At 40.5% G+C, this 15,784-nt stretch overlaps 1 protein-coding gene across 2 annotated transcripts in view; it reads right to left on the bottom strand.

The window, feature by feature from the left end:
- DPP10 (dipeptidyl peptidase like 10) overlaps window positions 1–15,784 on the bottom strand; it is a 1,755,202-nt gene that overhangs the window by 41,309 nt on the left and 1,698,109 nt on the right. For both annotated transcript variants that reach the window (XM_078683981.1, XM_078683980.1), the window contains exons 22-24: window positions 14,324–14,423; window positions 10,172–10,230; window positions 10,011–10,083 (exon numbers count right to left, since the gene is read on the bottom strand). In XM_078683981.1, coding sequence (XP_078540107.1) covers window positions 10,011–10,083; window positions 10,172–10,230; window positions 14,324–14,423 — 232 coding nt within the window. The remainder of the gene's footprint in view (window positions 1–10,010; window positions 10,084–10,171; window positions 10,231–14,323; window positions 14,424–15,784) is intronic.

Genomic DNA, 15,784 nt, shown 5'->3' with positions numbered 1-15,784 from the left:
GGTAACTGGGCAAAAACGTTCTTCTTTTTCTGAACCTAGGCAATTTCAGGTGAGCTTTAGGTATTGCCTTTTGCACCAGTCTCAATATAAATGTAAAAGTGATACATACATGAACTGATGACTTTTTCTCTTTCTTTCTCTCTCTCTCACTCTTTCTCACTTGTGGGCAGAAGCATCACAGGTGAGCTATACCAGGACCGATGGCAGATAAAGCAGGTTCTCTGATGCAGAGAGGGCAAGCACCACTAGCACCAAGGAGCAGAAGTAGTAGCAGAAGGAGGAATCCTCATTTTGAGGTGAATCAGTCAACACAGAGGAACGTACAAGTTTGACCACCAAACATGTTCTGAAGGAGGTCATCCAGGATGGAGAAGTGATCGACACTGAGATTATACTACATAGAGGGACGGTGAAGAATGAGTTCTCATGGCCACGATAAATAGGTGGTTTATTGGGACCAACCTCAACCTCCATCTCAGCCATAACCTACCTCTCACATCCTTCCTCCTCCCTTTCCAGTTCCAACCCTGTTGTCCAGCAGCAGCAGAGGTGCATTTTGCTGTGATACCCCAGAGGACACTCAATTCACCAAACCCATGATGTGTTAGGATCCTGTCCAGCCAAGTTTGAGGCAGGTGGTGGGTTGACAGACTGCTATCCTCGAGGCATTATTGAAAGGCTTTGATATGGCGGAAAAGGATGTGGGAGGCCTGCAGAGTGATCAGTATGCCTAACACCATGATCCAACTGGCTATCAGTTCTCCTAGACTGCCTCCTTTGTTTTTTTCAAAGAACTATATTCTTCCTTTCACACAACATCTGTCGACCACTCATAGCTACAGCCGTTGGCTCCGATTCTCTGTGTTCCTCACTATACTAGAGGTACCCTGTAGAAAATGGGAAGTGCAAGAAATGTAAAGAAACCTGTCTCCTACAGACAGGGGTTAGTTTCCTTTTAATCATGAAAGCACTGATCCACCAGCCAGGATGCATGCTAGGCATGCTTCCCCATAGGTCTTATCCTTGTGCCCATAGGCATAAGATACAAAGCAGCTCTGCCGGGCAGCTCTTGGATTGTTTGAATTGGAGTCCTATGATGAGTCGGCCTACTAGATAGGATCAAGAGGGTCATCTGTGATGAGATGCTGATAAGTGATTAAAAATACCTCACAAATGAGCTGAGACCATCCGGTCTCCTGATGGGTATAGTTAAAATAAAATATTGGAATAATTCTACCCTATGTACAGGTTGACCTGTTTCGCTCAAAGTGAACGCCCCTCAATAAAGTGCAAACAGGCTTTCTTCTGGTCCATGAATTGACATCTGACACACTTCAAAGAGGGTTATCATGTAGAAAACACTTGACCCTCAAAAAGTGCATTCGCAATCATGCAGTCTCCTCTCAGTGGTAGAGGTTTGTCAACTTAAACCCTTTGCTCAAGGTGTTATGGTTATTAGGCCGACTTAACTATTGTTGGTACTCACCCTTATTGAGGTAAAAATAATTTTGGTTTGAAGTGTGATTATACACTTTGTGGTATTAGATCCTTCCCCTTCAAACAAAAAGAAAAGTGGAATATTTTTCTGCCATATGGTGTCAGTTTCCTAATTAGAATATATCTGGTATCACAATTAGACCTTTATATGAGTCATTAACTGTTGTGTTAATATATTGTTTGAGCACTTATTAGGGTTTTTTAAATGAGGGTCAAATAGATTCCTACATTATTAGATTCATGCTAGACGAGATTACCCTGCTCATTAGAATGAATGACATCTCATACTACCCATGTGTAAGGAATTTCCAAACCCCAAGTAGATTGTTACATAAACCAGAATTATTTCCCAGAAATAAGTCTCCACAGAACACTCAAAAAGCTATTAGACTGTCCCACCCATCCTCTTTGCCCCTAGATAAGCATTATAAGTGACCAGAGAACTAGAAACATGTTGTGAACACCATGCAATGCATATAGTAGCCACCAATGCCAACTGATATAATCCCTGTTTCAAATGAGAAAGCCTTTTGGTGGAGTTGTAGAAACATATGCATATTCTATGAAAAGTGGTAAGAAGGGAGGTTCTTGGCTACATCCATGCTCACAGGCGCCTCTAGCCTCTCTGAAAGGATTGCACAGATAGCAGGTGCAGAAGTGGGCCACATTCCAATTTGTATTTTTTGCAAAGTCTTGCAGTTAGAAACTCCCACCCCAAATCTAAGAAGGGGACAGGTAACTGTGGCAGAGTGCGGACTGTATTTGCACCCACATATCAGCCCTAACATTTACTTTTTGGCCTAATATCCCAATTTCATGCACTCACTAGCAGGCATGAAGTTGTGTATTGTAGATTACATTTTCGATAAGCTACCTTGTCCTACTCGTATGTTGTTTGACATGCCACATTTTCTTTAGAAGGACCATGCACCTGACCAAGGGGGAATGTTCTGCTTTGTCTTGATCAGAAACGAATGCAAATACTTTTCTGCCATTCTGCAAATACGGTCATTGAAGCATACTTTCGGTAACAGAGAATGAGGCCAGTGGCTTACTTTTAAGTATCAGCTTGTGTCCCCTGCAGAATATAAAAATGGTAGTTTACTCAGGGATCGCAGTTTGAGAGCTATTACTGAAAATGAGTCCCTGCTATAACTAAAAAAACAGCTAACAAAGCAGTCAGGAGCAAGACATGCCTATTAACGGTTCATTAAGTAGCATAAAGGAAACTATTATCATTTGAATTTTGTTTACAGCCCCTTGACTAACTCATCATGAATAGAATGCCCCAATGAAATGAAGACTTCTTTTCACAAAATTCAGTGGCTGATGCAATGTACCAAGGGCAGTGGGGTGTTGGGGATGCCAAAAATAAAGAAAGCACTTAACTTGAGGCGCGATGCAATGTCCTCCTCTACCGGTTGTCTCTCTTTTGTGGTACCCAGCTCCTAACCATTCCTGGCACTTCTCTCACCAGGATGAGAGCAGTGCCAGGATAGGTTGGAATGGCCTCACTCAGAGCTCTCAAGAGCACTTGAGGCCTGCGCTTTCTCTAACCCAGCTGTCTAAGACAGATAGGTTAGAGAAGTTTAAAATACGCATGGCTGACTGGCGCAGGAGAGTCAGCCAAAGAGACATCCACATTTTAAAGTGCACAGTTCCCTGCAGCAGCCACTCTGAGGCACTTGCCTGCCCCGTCCTGTCACTCAATTCAGGACAGATCGGTTGCTGAAAAATAAAATGGTAATAAATAAACTTTATTACCATTTTATTTTTCTGCTCTGGCCTGTGGGGCGACGCTCCTCTCCTCAAATGGTGGAGCTGCCCAGACAAATTCTAAATATGATGTCAGTAGCAAAATACACAGGAATTGCCATGTGTAATGACACATGCTCATCTCATTTGGGACATTTAGATATAATGTCTTTATTCTGCTAATGTGGCAGTGCCAGCTTGATTTGTAACTGGCCATTCTTAAAATAAATTAAAATCTACAATTTGGATAACATCTGAATTAATATATCTGCATTTTTGCAGTGAATTTTAAAGATGTGGGAATGTGGTTATTTAGTAGGGGTATGTAGGTACTTACATCTAATTATAAGGCCACAATATAAGGCCCAGTCAGAGTTCAATCAATTATTCCCTGGCTCAAACCTAGGTAGCTGGCTGCAAGAAGGCAGGCTTAATTTGGGAGACAGGTGTGTAAAGCATTTAAAACACCAAAACATTAAAACACACAACACATAATAAAATCCATCACCAATTTATAACTATAGGATATATTTTATGATTGAAATGACACCAAAACAACAACAATCCAATGTAGAGAACCAGAGATATGTGTTTTTAAAGATGAAATACCTTATAGTGCCTAAAAAAGAAAACTTGGGACATCTGGTTGTGGCTGACCAGAAGAAAGTCAAAGTTTGAGGCTGACTGCAATGGAGTGTGGGTCAGATATAAGGAGAAGTAGGGCCCTGTCAAGTTTTTATGTTTGGACTTGTTGTTTGTATGATACTTTTTCTCTCGACGTTGAGCGAGGCACTTCACCAGGCCAGGTTTTGAGTCGATGACGGCGGCGGCTTGCTTCAACGCAAGGCATTGGTGAAATCTTGGCAGTCCGAGCTCCAGAGCTTTCAGCAGGCTGAACCTGAAATCCAGGCTGGGTTGCGGCTTGACTCCCGACGATGAGTTGGTCCACTTGTGGAGCTTTTTACCCAAAATTCTCCAAAACTTCTAGAACCTCTTCCAGAAGGTCATTTTGGAGTTGCAAAGTGTCCACAACACCACTCCAAGGTTTTTCCTTGAGATGTTGGGACTACTTCTCCCACAATGCACCTGGCCAAATCCTTAAAAGTCCAGCTGAAGGTGGTCAGTTGGCTTCTTCTTGCTGGAGATGATGTAGTTGAAGCTCTTTTACCCTGTTGCATTCATGGCGTCCACTCCTTACCTTTTAAAAGCAAGGTGAAGACCACAGGGGCTGAAGACCAAAGTGTGCAGCAGGTGCAGTCCATAAGAGTGCAAGTCCTTCTTCTTCTTGTAGCTTCAGGCAGGGATCTGAGTTGCTGGGCAGTTCTCCCATATTTATCCACTGTTCTTGGGTGAAAAGCAGGGGGCATGCCTGACCAATGGGGTACAGAGTGCATCCAGAAGTCTGACAGCTTCCTCCAAAGTGTGGCAGCACTGTCTGCAAAAATCCAAAATGGAGAAACTCCCTACTGGCGGTTAAGATCTGGCTAAGCGAACCCACTGGTGAGGCCAAATCCCTAACACTCCCCTTCCAGTCCCTTTACTAATTAAATTACTGGAGGTCCAGTCTGGCTGGGGGTACAGAATTCGAGGGTGGGCCTGTGTCCTGTCCTGACTGTCATTCCCTCTTTGAATACCACTTTGGCTACCTCCCATCCTGCCTTTTTCTCTGCAACTGCATCTCTCCTCCTACCAGATATCCTTTGTCTCTATGCAGGCCACTTCACTCCTCATTAGAGCAGTTTGGCTCAGCCTGTCATAGGATTTTGTCACATAAAAAAAGTTATATAACTTATTTTCTGTAATAGTTATAATAAATCTAACATTGGCAAGTAGTTCGATATATCATAACTGTTCTTTTAAATCTTTGAATTATTATTAATTTAGCTCACTCCTGTCAATAGTTATACATTCATAGTATGTCTATGTTAGCCTATGAAGCTAATGTACTACAATGGGAAAAGACGACATTTGTTATTTCTAACTCACCAGGGAATATAAACATCTTTTATAATGTCCCTACTTATGTAAACATTGCACCCTACTCTTGGGGCACCTAGGGCAGACCTTAGGGTGACCTATATGCAAAAATAAGGTTGTTTAGGACTTTGAAAGTACTTTTAATTCCAAAGTCGAATTAGGACATCGTTTTATTTTAAAAGCAGCTTGCAAGGGAGGGCCGCCTTTTGTAATGGCAGCAGGCAACACAGCAGTGTGCACTTAAGTGTATTAAATCTAGTGGGCCACTAAACCTACATTCCCTACCATATACAAGGGGCTTACAGGTAGGTTGTCATATCAATTGCAATGACAGCTAATTACCATACACCTTTCACACAGAGCATTGGCCCTGGTCCTGGTTTGCAGAGCCAAGGGCACAATCAGAATCAGTTACCACAGTATCAGTCACAAAAAGGGAGTGATCAGGACAAAAAGGATGACTTTCTCAGACAAAGCATTTATATAAAAAAGAATTCAAGGAGATAAAACTGTTGATGTTCTCAATAACAAAATAATGGTTGTAAAGGCCCTGAACCTGAGTTACAGGTTCAAGATGCAGCATGGTCCTATAACGAGGTTGAGAGCCTTCAACAACAACCTTTATAGCTCACTGGAGATGGAATATTATAAATTAAAAAGTAGGACATCAAAAAGCCAAACATTGCACAGTTTCAGCTGGTCTGTACAAACCATCATTGGGCTTGAGCAACTTGATTACATTCATTGGAACTCCCAGAATTCCAATGTTACTATAGTGTTTATGCTTTTGAGTGATAGAGATATTAATGTGTGGGCGGGTTGGCTACATATTGATTGCACTGTTTTAATTCTGAATTTGTAAATATATGATGCCAACATACAAGTAATAAAAACACATTCTAATGAAGTGATACAAATAGAAATGGATGCAGATTTCTACAAAAATACTTTGCTTTGTTTAAGAATTTGTTTTATTTTATGCGCATTTAATTTGTGAAAGAAAGAGAGCGAGACAGATGGGAAAACGTAAGAAATGCAGGAAGTAGGAATTCAAAAGCACCTGCCTTGTTTTCAGCAATGCCATAATTCATCAGCAGCCTCTTAAGAAAATCTTTAGGAACAACTCCTATTTTCCACAAATTAAGCACTGGGTTTTCTTAACTTGCCTGGAGTGAGATGATGTTGGTTATGTGGAATATATTTTTACAAATAGTTGGACAGGGTGGGAAAAGGAATTGTACAGCAGATCATACTGGTGCCAAATCAAAAATCGGTCCACACTATGAACAAGTTAGCCCCTGCAGACAGTCACCCAGCGGCAGCCGGCACAGGTTAGTGCAGTGAGGCAGGCAGGGAGCGTCGGGGGGGAAGCCACCAGATGACGAATAGGTATTATTTATTCATTGATTTAAACCTATTTCGTCATCTGTCGACTTTCCAGTGCCCCATCGCCCACCGCGTTTACCTGTGCTGGTTGCCGCTGCAGACACAGCAATGGGCTGTGAGACAGATGCTCCAGAAATCCTGTTCTTTCCATTGCATACACTAACTCAGTAACACTGCAAGATATAACACAAGCTGTCAGGGAAGGGCGAAGCCTCCTAAAATGGAACAGCAGTTGTCTCTCTGTGTTTCCCACAGCTCATATACCTCCCAACAGAAGATTAACATTACCTGGATATATTGATATGTTCACATTTGCATTCAGATTGCATTGAAAAGTGTGCAGTTAGCAGCTGCCTCGATCTATTTAGGTATTATAGCCCAGCTCATTAGCTGTGCTGCTATACATTTTAAATAGCTGTCATGCATTGGAGATTGAAAATAAATACAAACATTATTTGATATTAAATTGCCAATGTTTTTACTCCTGGCGTTATTGATATTATAATTTTAACAGTTATATTTTCTTTTATCTTGCTTCTGAAATCAGTGTGGGTTTTTTCCAACCACCTTCCTGAATGACCTTTCAATTCCTTGCCCCCAATTGAATCTAAGATTACGTTCTTTTTGCCCTATTCCACCACTTATTTCTCCTTTTTTCCTGAACCACTTCAAATCTTCCCTTCATGTTTAACTCTTTCCTCAATAATCTCCTGAGTTTACAATTTAATGGATGTCACTAAAAACGGGTTTTCAAGCACCAATTGCTAATCTTTTAATTGTTTTGCTTGTCTTTTTTAATCTTGAATATTGTTCCATATTATTAGTATTAAGATGTGTTTGCTGATACTACAAACCAAATCATTTGGTATGCTACTATTGCCCTTTCGTTGCCTTTTATCACTTCTCCCATTTTACTTGTACCTTTTCTTCCTTTTGCCTGGAAACTGTGGACGATGCATAAACTATTTCAGTTGACCCTGGGAAAAATATCCCAGCCATATGTATGACCTTCAAAACGTTTTGGTAAGTCTAGTTTTGGTTAAGAAAAGATATGTGAGCCTTTTATTGCCAATTAAAAAAATCAGAGCAACTTCAAATGACTTGCTTACTTTTCCCCTTATTACGATGGTGATTGGGCGGACTGTCGACCATCATCCTTTCAGGCACCTGCCCAATTTGGATAGGACCGCCATGCAGACAGTTGTAAAATGTTTTTTTCGGTTGTAGCTTGTGCTGTGGCCCATTAAAAAGGCTCTGCACAACTGCAGTACAAAAAAGGCAGCATGTGGTGCCTGGCACAGGGTGCATGGATGTGTGGAGGAGGCAGGTCCACTGGGGATGATGACCTGCTTGTGACCCCCAAAGTCTGTTTCCATCTGCCTATTCATGGTGTTCATGGTGGTGGGACCGCCATGAACAGGCAGTCGGAAAGGGATATCCTAATCCCTACGATGATGCCTGCGCAGGTACCGCCTCCATTGGAGGGTTAGGAAGACAACCCCCGTCTTTGATCCTGTTGGAGGTGGCGGTCCTACCTCGACGTCTGCAGTCTGACTCTCTGCATTGTAATACAGTGGTTGGACTGATGTACTCAATAGCGGGTGGACCGCCACCGATGGCCTGTTGGTGGTAGTCTGTCTGCCATTGTAACGAGAGCCTATGTTTTTTCTCTATATATAAAATTAAAATCTGTTTCCCCATGTAAGAGCCTTTTTCCTTATAACCACATCAGTTTGTGAAAGGAGGGGATGTTTCTGTCCCCTTTGCAGCCTACAAAGGGGTTTACACATGACTTTGACAGAAGTAGATCTCTAACATTTTCCAGGGTCCATAGGGGTCAGAAAATAGTCTGAGAATAAGCACTGATGTGTAAGTTTGTGAATGTGTGAACATTTCCCCAAGTGTAATAGCCCCTCACAATCTATAGGTGTAGAACTACTCACAGAAAAACATTCATCAAAGTTGTTTATTTTGTGAATTTGAAAACTATGGTCCAGATTAACAATCATTTTGCTCTGAGTTAGCTTCGCAAAAGGGATGCAAACCTTCGTGAAATATTTTTTAATTTACTTTCCACAGTGAACATTGTTTTGCACCAGAGAGTTTCCTCTAAGTAGCGCAAAGCAGTGCTACTTGGCATCAATGGGGTGTTCCATTGGTGGCACCTGGGCATTCCCATGCAGCCACTCATGGTCTTTGACACAAAAATCATTTATAGCAATGATAGTGGGCAGTGTTTGTTCCAAAAAATAATGCCACTTTAATTCAGGCGATAAAAAGGAGCAATAATTTTAGTCCACATAACTTCACAAATCACATGTTTGCTGCCCTGTAGAGCAAACCTCAGAAGTGAAAATATTCTTAAAATTAGTTTAAGTCTAGTATTTTGTACTGGAAGGCTATCATTCCAGTACAAATCCTATGCAACACTCACGAAGACACCCTAGCACTATGAAACAAAGACAACCTTGCACTGTGGAACTTCAGTAGTTCTACTTTACTTACTCATAAAAGTGGTACAAACATGCATTAAATGTTTTCTTAAGTTTACTTTCCAATGCAAATATTGTTTTAAACTAGAAAGTTCACTCTAAGTAACAAAAAACAGTGCTACTCAGCATCGAGGGGTTGTTCCATTGGTGGTACAAGGTCATTCCCATGCAGCCATTCATGGTTTTTGAGGCAAAAACTATATCTATCAAAAATAGCAGGCATCGTTTTGCGCCAAAAAATAATGCCAGTATAAATAGGCCTTAAAAAGGAGAAATGCTTTTATTTCTCATAACTTTTCCCACTTCACATGTGTGCTGCACTGTACAGCAAATTTCTGAAGTGGGGAAAGTTTTAAAGTTACTCTAACTAGAGTATTTTGTACTGAAAGTCTGTCCTTCCAGTACAAACCTATGCAACACTCACACAGACTCCCTTGCACTTTGGAGCAGAGACACCCTTGCACTATGGTAGTCCTGTAGTACTGCTTTACATTCTCAGAAATGTCTATGTGAATTAGGCCCATGGCGTATGAAGGTTTTGTCTTGATCTGCCTTTCCAATGTGCGGTTTTAATTATTTCTACTCCTGTCCATTGTTCTCTATCTCCGGTATTTATAGAAGCAGTTTGTCTTTCCTTATCTCCAAGTGCTCCTCACTTTATTCTGAAAAAACAAAAGTATTTAAACCTGTTCCTTCATTCCTAAATCGGTTTGTTGATAATTGTTATCATAATTTGTTACAATATTAACCAGCACCTGTTTTTTGTTTCATTTCCTAGTCATTTCACCAATAAATATTGATCCTTACTGTTGTTGACAGTATTTTTAATTTCTTTTGCAATCTCAAAATCTTTGACCAAAGCGTTTATATCTCAATAAAGTGAAATAAAAAATGTGTACTCACCATCAGCTGTTCCATGAATTATTAACAAATTCTCTTCTTTAAAGCCATGTATGTTGTGTAAAACACTAGATGCCTACAGAAACAAATATATATGCATTGATACAGGTTTACATTGTTTACAGTCTAATATAAGAATATTAATTCAAATGAAAAAGTCATACTTGATATGTATTATCGTCCTTTGTGGGAACGCCAAGATATCTTTCTGAAAATGATGATGCTGAAAAATTAATAAAAGATAGTTTCAAAATGGTATTGATATGATACATCCCTGTGGTCAGAATATTACCCTTACAGGCAATCCATACATTTGTAAAGAAATAGATATGTAACTAAAATGTGTTATGAGCAAAAGTATAGGATTGAAAAAATATTTTGTACTATGGCAGGATATATAAACTTCTTGTCCTTGTAAACGAGAGACTGAGATGTATGATCAATATTACACATGTATAGGCTAAACTACCACCTGCAGTACATTATAACATTGCAAAGGCCTTGTTACCTAATAAGGTCATGGAACTCCGTGGTTGGGTCACAGAAAAGTGGTCCAGTTATCTCATTGTGAACTGCAAAGTCCTTTTCCGAGGTGGAGTGTTTAAAAATGAGAGAGAAAATGACTTTCATATTGTGAGTCTCAGTATTGATATCAATTTTGTCTGTTTTCACCATTGTAAACCATCTCTAACTGATAAACAGGCTACTGAATATGAAGTGTATGCCTATGCATTTCGGATGGACGTTTTGTGATCTCTCACATTCACCACAGATTTGTTCTACAAACTGCTTACAAAGCAAGAAGGAGGCGATTAGGAGTGGAACCTCAGAGACAAACTCTCACTAGGAGTGCCTAACGCACATGATCTTTTGAGTCAGTTAAAGGGACATGTCAAAGGGACTGTTAAAGTGGGAGTGCTTTTAGCAAGTGTATTCACTTAGAATGTGGAGAATAAATGGGTGATAACAAGTTAATGTACTTTTAGGAAAATATACACAATGATGCCTGGGCTGTGGATATCATCCTGCTGTACATCCCACTCCCTGTGCTCAATGAAAAAAGCATATTTAATAAACTGTTAAGATTAAAGCCCCATTCTAATTTTTTCGGTCGAACCTAGCGGCAATGCGCAGACTATTGTGGTAGAGTATGGGAAAGAAGCAGCGCCCACTCTCCTCCCATATTTTTCATTGGCTTGTGTCATTGTCTTTCGTAAATGCTGCCTTTGGATTTGTTAATAGGCTTGATAGTCCCTCCTTAGTACGGCCTTGTCTTCATTAATTACCTCCCATGGCGACTGGCCCCTTTACTTAGGGTGTTTCATGGGACCTGTTATTTAGTCTTGAAGCACTATTTACTTTATTGAGTTTCTCTTACTGCAGGCCGGACATGAGCAGCTTCAGCTGAAACTGCTTGTGTTTTTTTAAGCAGCACAGCCCCCCGTAACACGGGTGCCTGCTTTCAATTACTTTCTCGGCATTATCTTGTGTCTGTTTCAACACCCCCCCCCCAAGTAAAATGTATTTAGAAATGATTCGCAAATTAAGCCATGTGAATTCCAGGTAGCACATACTCTTGTGCCAATGGGCTGAAGCTAACATCAGCACATTTGTGCCACATGTCATCAGTACTAAAGCCACCTGACAGGTTGTTTTCAAAAGCCTGTTTTGTTAACAACAACACCACCACCAATACCACCACTATAACCACCAGCAATGCCACAACCATCAATACCACCATCATCAATACCTCCACCTTCACCAGTAACAACACCACCAATACCACCACCCCCAATGCCACCACCAATACCACCACCAATACCACCACCACCATCAATACCACCACATCCACCAATACCACAACAAATACGACCACCACCAATACCATCACTATCAATGCCACCACCAATACCACCACCAATACCAACACCACCACCAATACCACCACCAATACCAACACCACCACTAATGCCAATACCACCACCACCAATACCACTATCACCAATACCACCATCACCACCAATACCACCACTAATACCATCACTACCACCAATACCACCCCCCCACCAATATCACCACCATCAATACCACCACTAACACCACCACCACTACCACCACCATCATTGCCACCAACACCAATACCACCACCACCAATACCCCAGCACCAACCCCACCACCAATAAAACCACCAGCAAAACCACCAACGCCAATACCAGTACCACCACCACCAATACCAGTACCACCATCAATACCAGTACCACCACCACCAATAACACCACCACTAGTACCAATACCAATACCACCACCAATACCATTACCACCACCCAGCACCACCACCAATACCACCACCTATAACACTACCACAAATACCATCACCACTACCACCAATACCACCACCACCACCAATACCACCACCAATACCACCAATGTCGCCACCACCACAATTACCACCACCACCAATGCCACCACCACCACCACCACCAATACCACCACCACCCATACCCCCAATGCCACCACCACCACCACCACCAATACCAATACCACCACCATCAATACTAATAACACCAAATCAGTGCCTCTCATTCACTAGTAATATCAGGGGCACTGTACGAGACCAGGGCTGCAGCCGAGACCATCCCTCCCTCTCTCCATGCCTGCTATAAAGCACAGCCCGTCCTGAACCAGGAGGTGAAGCCAGGGCCCTACGACAGCTGGAGTATTTTTATTAGGACAAAGATTTCAATGACATACAATGCCACACTGCACACACAAATTACAGAGAGGGCAGGAAATACCCCCCTCCTGCTCTTCCTCCTGAGCCACGGCAGTGTTATCACAGAGCGAAAGGCTTTGGAGTGCTTTGTTAGTGTTTATAGTTCGAACCATGTGTAACTCTCACTTCACACTTTGTGTCTGTGTAATCTACAACACTTACACATCTTCTTCACTGCACTATTTATCACTACTTTGAAGACGTCGCAGGCCAGTCTCTTCCTCTGATATTTACAATCCAACAAGCAGTCGAGAAGACCCTTTATTACAATGCAATAGGTCTCACATTTGCGAGTTTAAACCATTAGTATTGTAAATGACAATGCGTTTTGCTTATGTTTTAAAACCCAAAACATAAATAAAAGTCATTATCATTTACAATGCCAATAGCTCAAACTTGCGTGACGGCGAGACCTATTGCATTGCAAATGATTGTTTGTGGATATCGGTTGCTCCCCTCTATGTTACAAATGCGCAGAAACTACTCCAACATCAGTTTACCGGATCACTGCTAACAAACAAATGTTTGGTGGAATCTTCTCAGGCAAACTTTTCAACAATGGTGTTACTTTAACAAGCAGTTTGGCGATGCTGGGTTTGTTTAAATATTTGTTTGTATTGCAAGCAAAAAGGTTAAAGAATTTCCCTTAGAGAACTAACACTGAGATTTAATTCTGAATGGCTCCAATTATCCTCAAAGAAAGGCATAGACAGGCTATTGTGGGGTATAGAAGAAGGCCACCAAAATCTGCGCATCCGATTACGCAGCCTGGAAGTTAGTGAAAGTAAGAGAATGTTAACCTATAGGTTATCAGATTAGCCTTTCAGATCCAATCAGATTCCGAGTTAAAAAAACAATGTAATGTTCCCCATCTCTTTGTTTATTGGTTAAATGAATAGCATTTGTAATGATGTTTTATAAAATCGTATAATAGTGCTAAAATATGAATGTGGATACAACATAAATAAATATTGCAAAAGATACCACTACTCTACATTTATTTACTCTGACACCATTCAAAACGTCTCTGTTGTTTATTGCATTCCACTTCTGTGAATGATCTGTGTAACCTTTCCTTTAATGTTACAGAGAACAGAATGTGAGATTTAAGATCATGACAGACACAAACAAATCTAGAAACAGTTCGGCTTATATCTTAGTTTGGCATGCTTCTGCCAATATATATCAATCGATGAAAAGCTCTCTGATGTAAATTATTATTATCACATTTCCGGCTATTCTGTCTATTATGTGCTTCAAGAATATTTGTTCTTTCATTTGCAATAGATGCAAACAACATTAGCGCAAAGCTGTGTTTCTTTTAGCCTTTCCAAAACGTGTTCAGTCAAATGCTCTGAACCAAAATTTGCAGTTCCCATGGTCTAGTTGCTCTACAGAAATATTACAGAAAGGACTTGGTCACTTCTGAAACGTTTGTGCATCTGCCAGTGTTTGAGAAAGATCGTGTGTGTGCTCATGAAATGTCTTTCTATTACCTATTTTAACTAAACATTATAACACAACACAGGTTGAGTGCACTTACCATAGAATTTCATATCTGTAATTGGTGCAACCAGTGCTCCACATTTGAAAATTCTCTCACTTGATTTTAGGATCATTGATGCAATGTAACCTCCATATCCCTGCCAAAAAACAATTAGATGGTGTGAATATTGTTTGAGTTAGTTTGTATTCCGGTCAAGGTGATATATTCTAGTTTATGTGCACATATGTGAATGTTTTTATTTTAATATCAAAGAGTGAACCAAAGTGCAATCCTTCAACTTGATTATTTGAGCACAATTCCTGCCATCGTTTATCCAGCCCATAATGCATGTGCAGGCAGGAGAAGCACCACGCCGGTTCCTTTTTTGTACTCCTTCCAAGAAACTGGCAAATAACAGAACTATTGTAAGCAGTGTACCCATATCTGTCCTTGCATTTGGGGCCAGATTTACTAATATTTTGCGTCATGATTGTACCACTTTTGTAGCGCATTCATGATACAAAATGCTAGTAGATATTTACACAACCACGTGCATGGCTTTGTAAAAACATTTAATGCAATGCAGCAGCTACATTTAATTCTGGGAGACATTCCATTGGCCGAAAATGGGCGTTCCTATGCGTCCACCCATGGATTTCACACAATCCCAGATTTGCAAAGGTTTGGAAACTTGGGATTACATGAAATCACTACCTGTCAAAGGGGATTCCATAGCAAGGAGAAAAAACTTTTGTTCTCCTTGTTATTTCCTCTTTCTATGTGCGCCGAAATATGCAGCACAGTAGTAACTGGCTCAAGAGAATATTTTTGTGTGGCAAGGAATGTCTTCCTCCACAAAAAGAATTCTCCTTGAAATGCAAACACCCTTGCACCATGGTGCAAAGTGACCATTGGTGGCTTGGTAAATTTCATCAAGATTTTGCATCGCCCTTGCATCACATTTCGTGGTGCAAGGGCGATGCAAAACTTTGAGTATATTGTTAACCTTATAGAATCTGACTACACAATTGATATACAGATTATAAAGATCTGACCATGGTATTTGCTCATGTAGAAGTGGCACACTTCGGTAACATATGTGTAACAATAGGGGTACACCTGAAAAAATGTTGTTTCAGGGAAAATGACGATATGTTAGTAAACTATTTAGGAAATGGATGAAGAAGTGGACCTAGAAACATATAAGCACACTATAGGACCAGAAAAAGGGAGAAAAGAAGGTTTATTTCACAAATATATATATTTATTTATTATTTCTATAAATTAGATTATATGAAATAAATGTATATTTACATAAATATTGAAAGAGAATGACATACAATCTTTTAGTCATATTAGAGGTACATCTATGATTCCATGTATGGCCTACGCATGATGTGCAAAATACTTTTGTTGCTATTTTGGGGACGAATCATACATACTTATCCATTCATACAAGGCCTATATCAAATAATTAAACGTATATCAAAACATGATGTTGTCGATGTAGAGCATGGA

This window comes from Lissotriton helveticus, chromosome 3_1 (genome assembly GCF_964261635.1).
Source record: "Lissotriton helveticus chromosome 3_1, aLisHel1.1, whole genome shotgun sequence".
In the NCBI taxonomy this organism is placed as follows: Eukaryota; Metazoa; Chordata; class Amphibia; order Caudata; family Salamandridae; genus Lissotriton; species Lissotriton helveticus.
The sequence above is the reverse complement of the archived record's forward strand: the minus strand, read 5'-3'. Positions and strand labels throughout refer to the sequence as shown.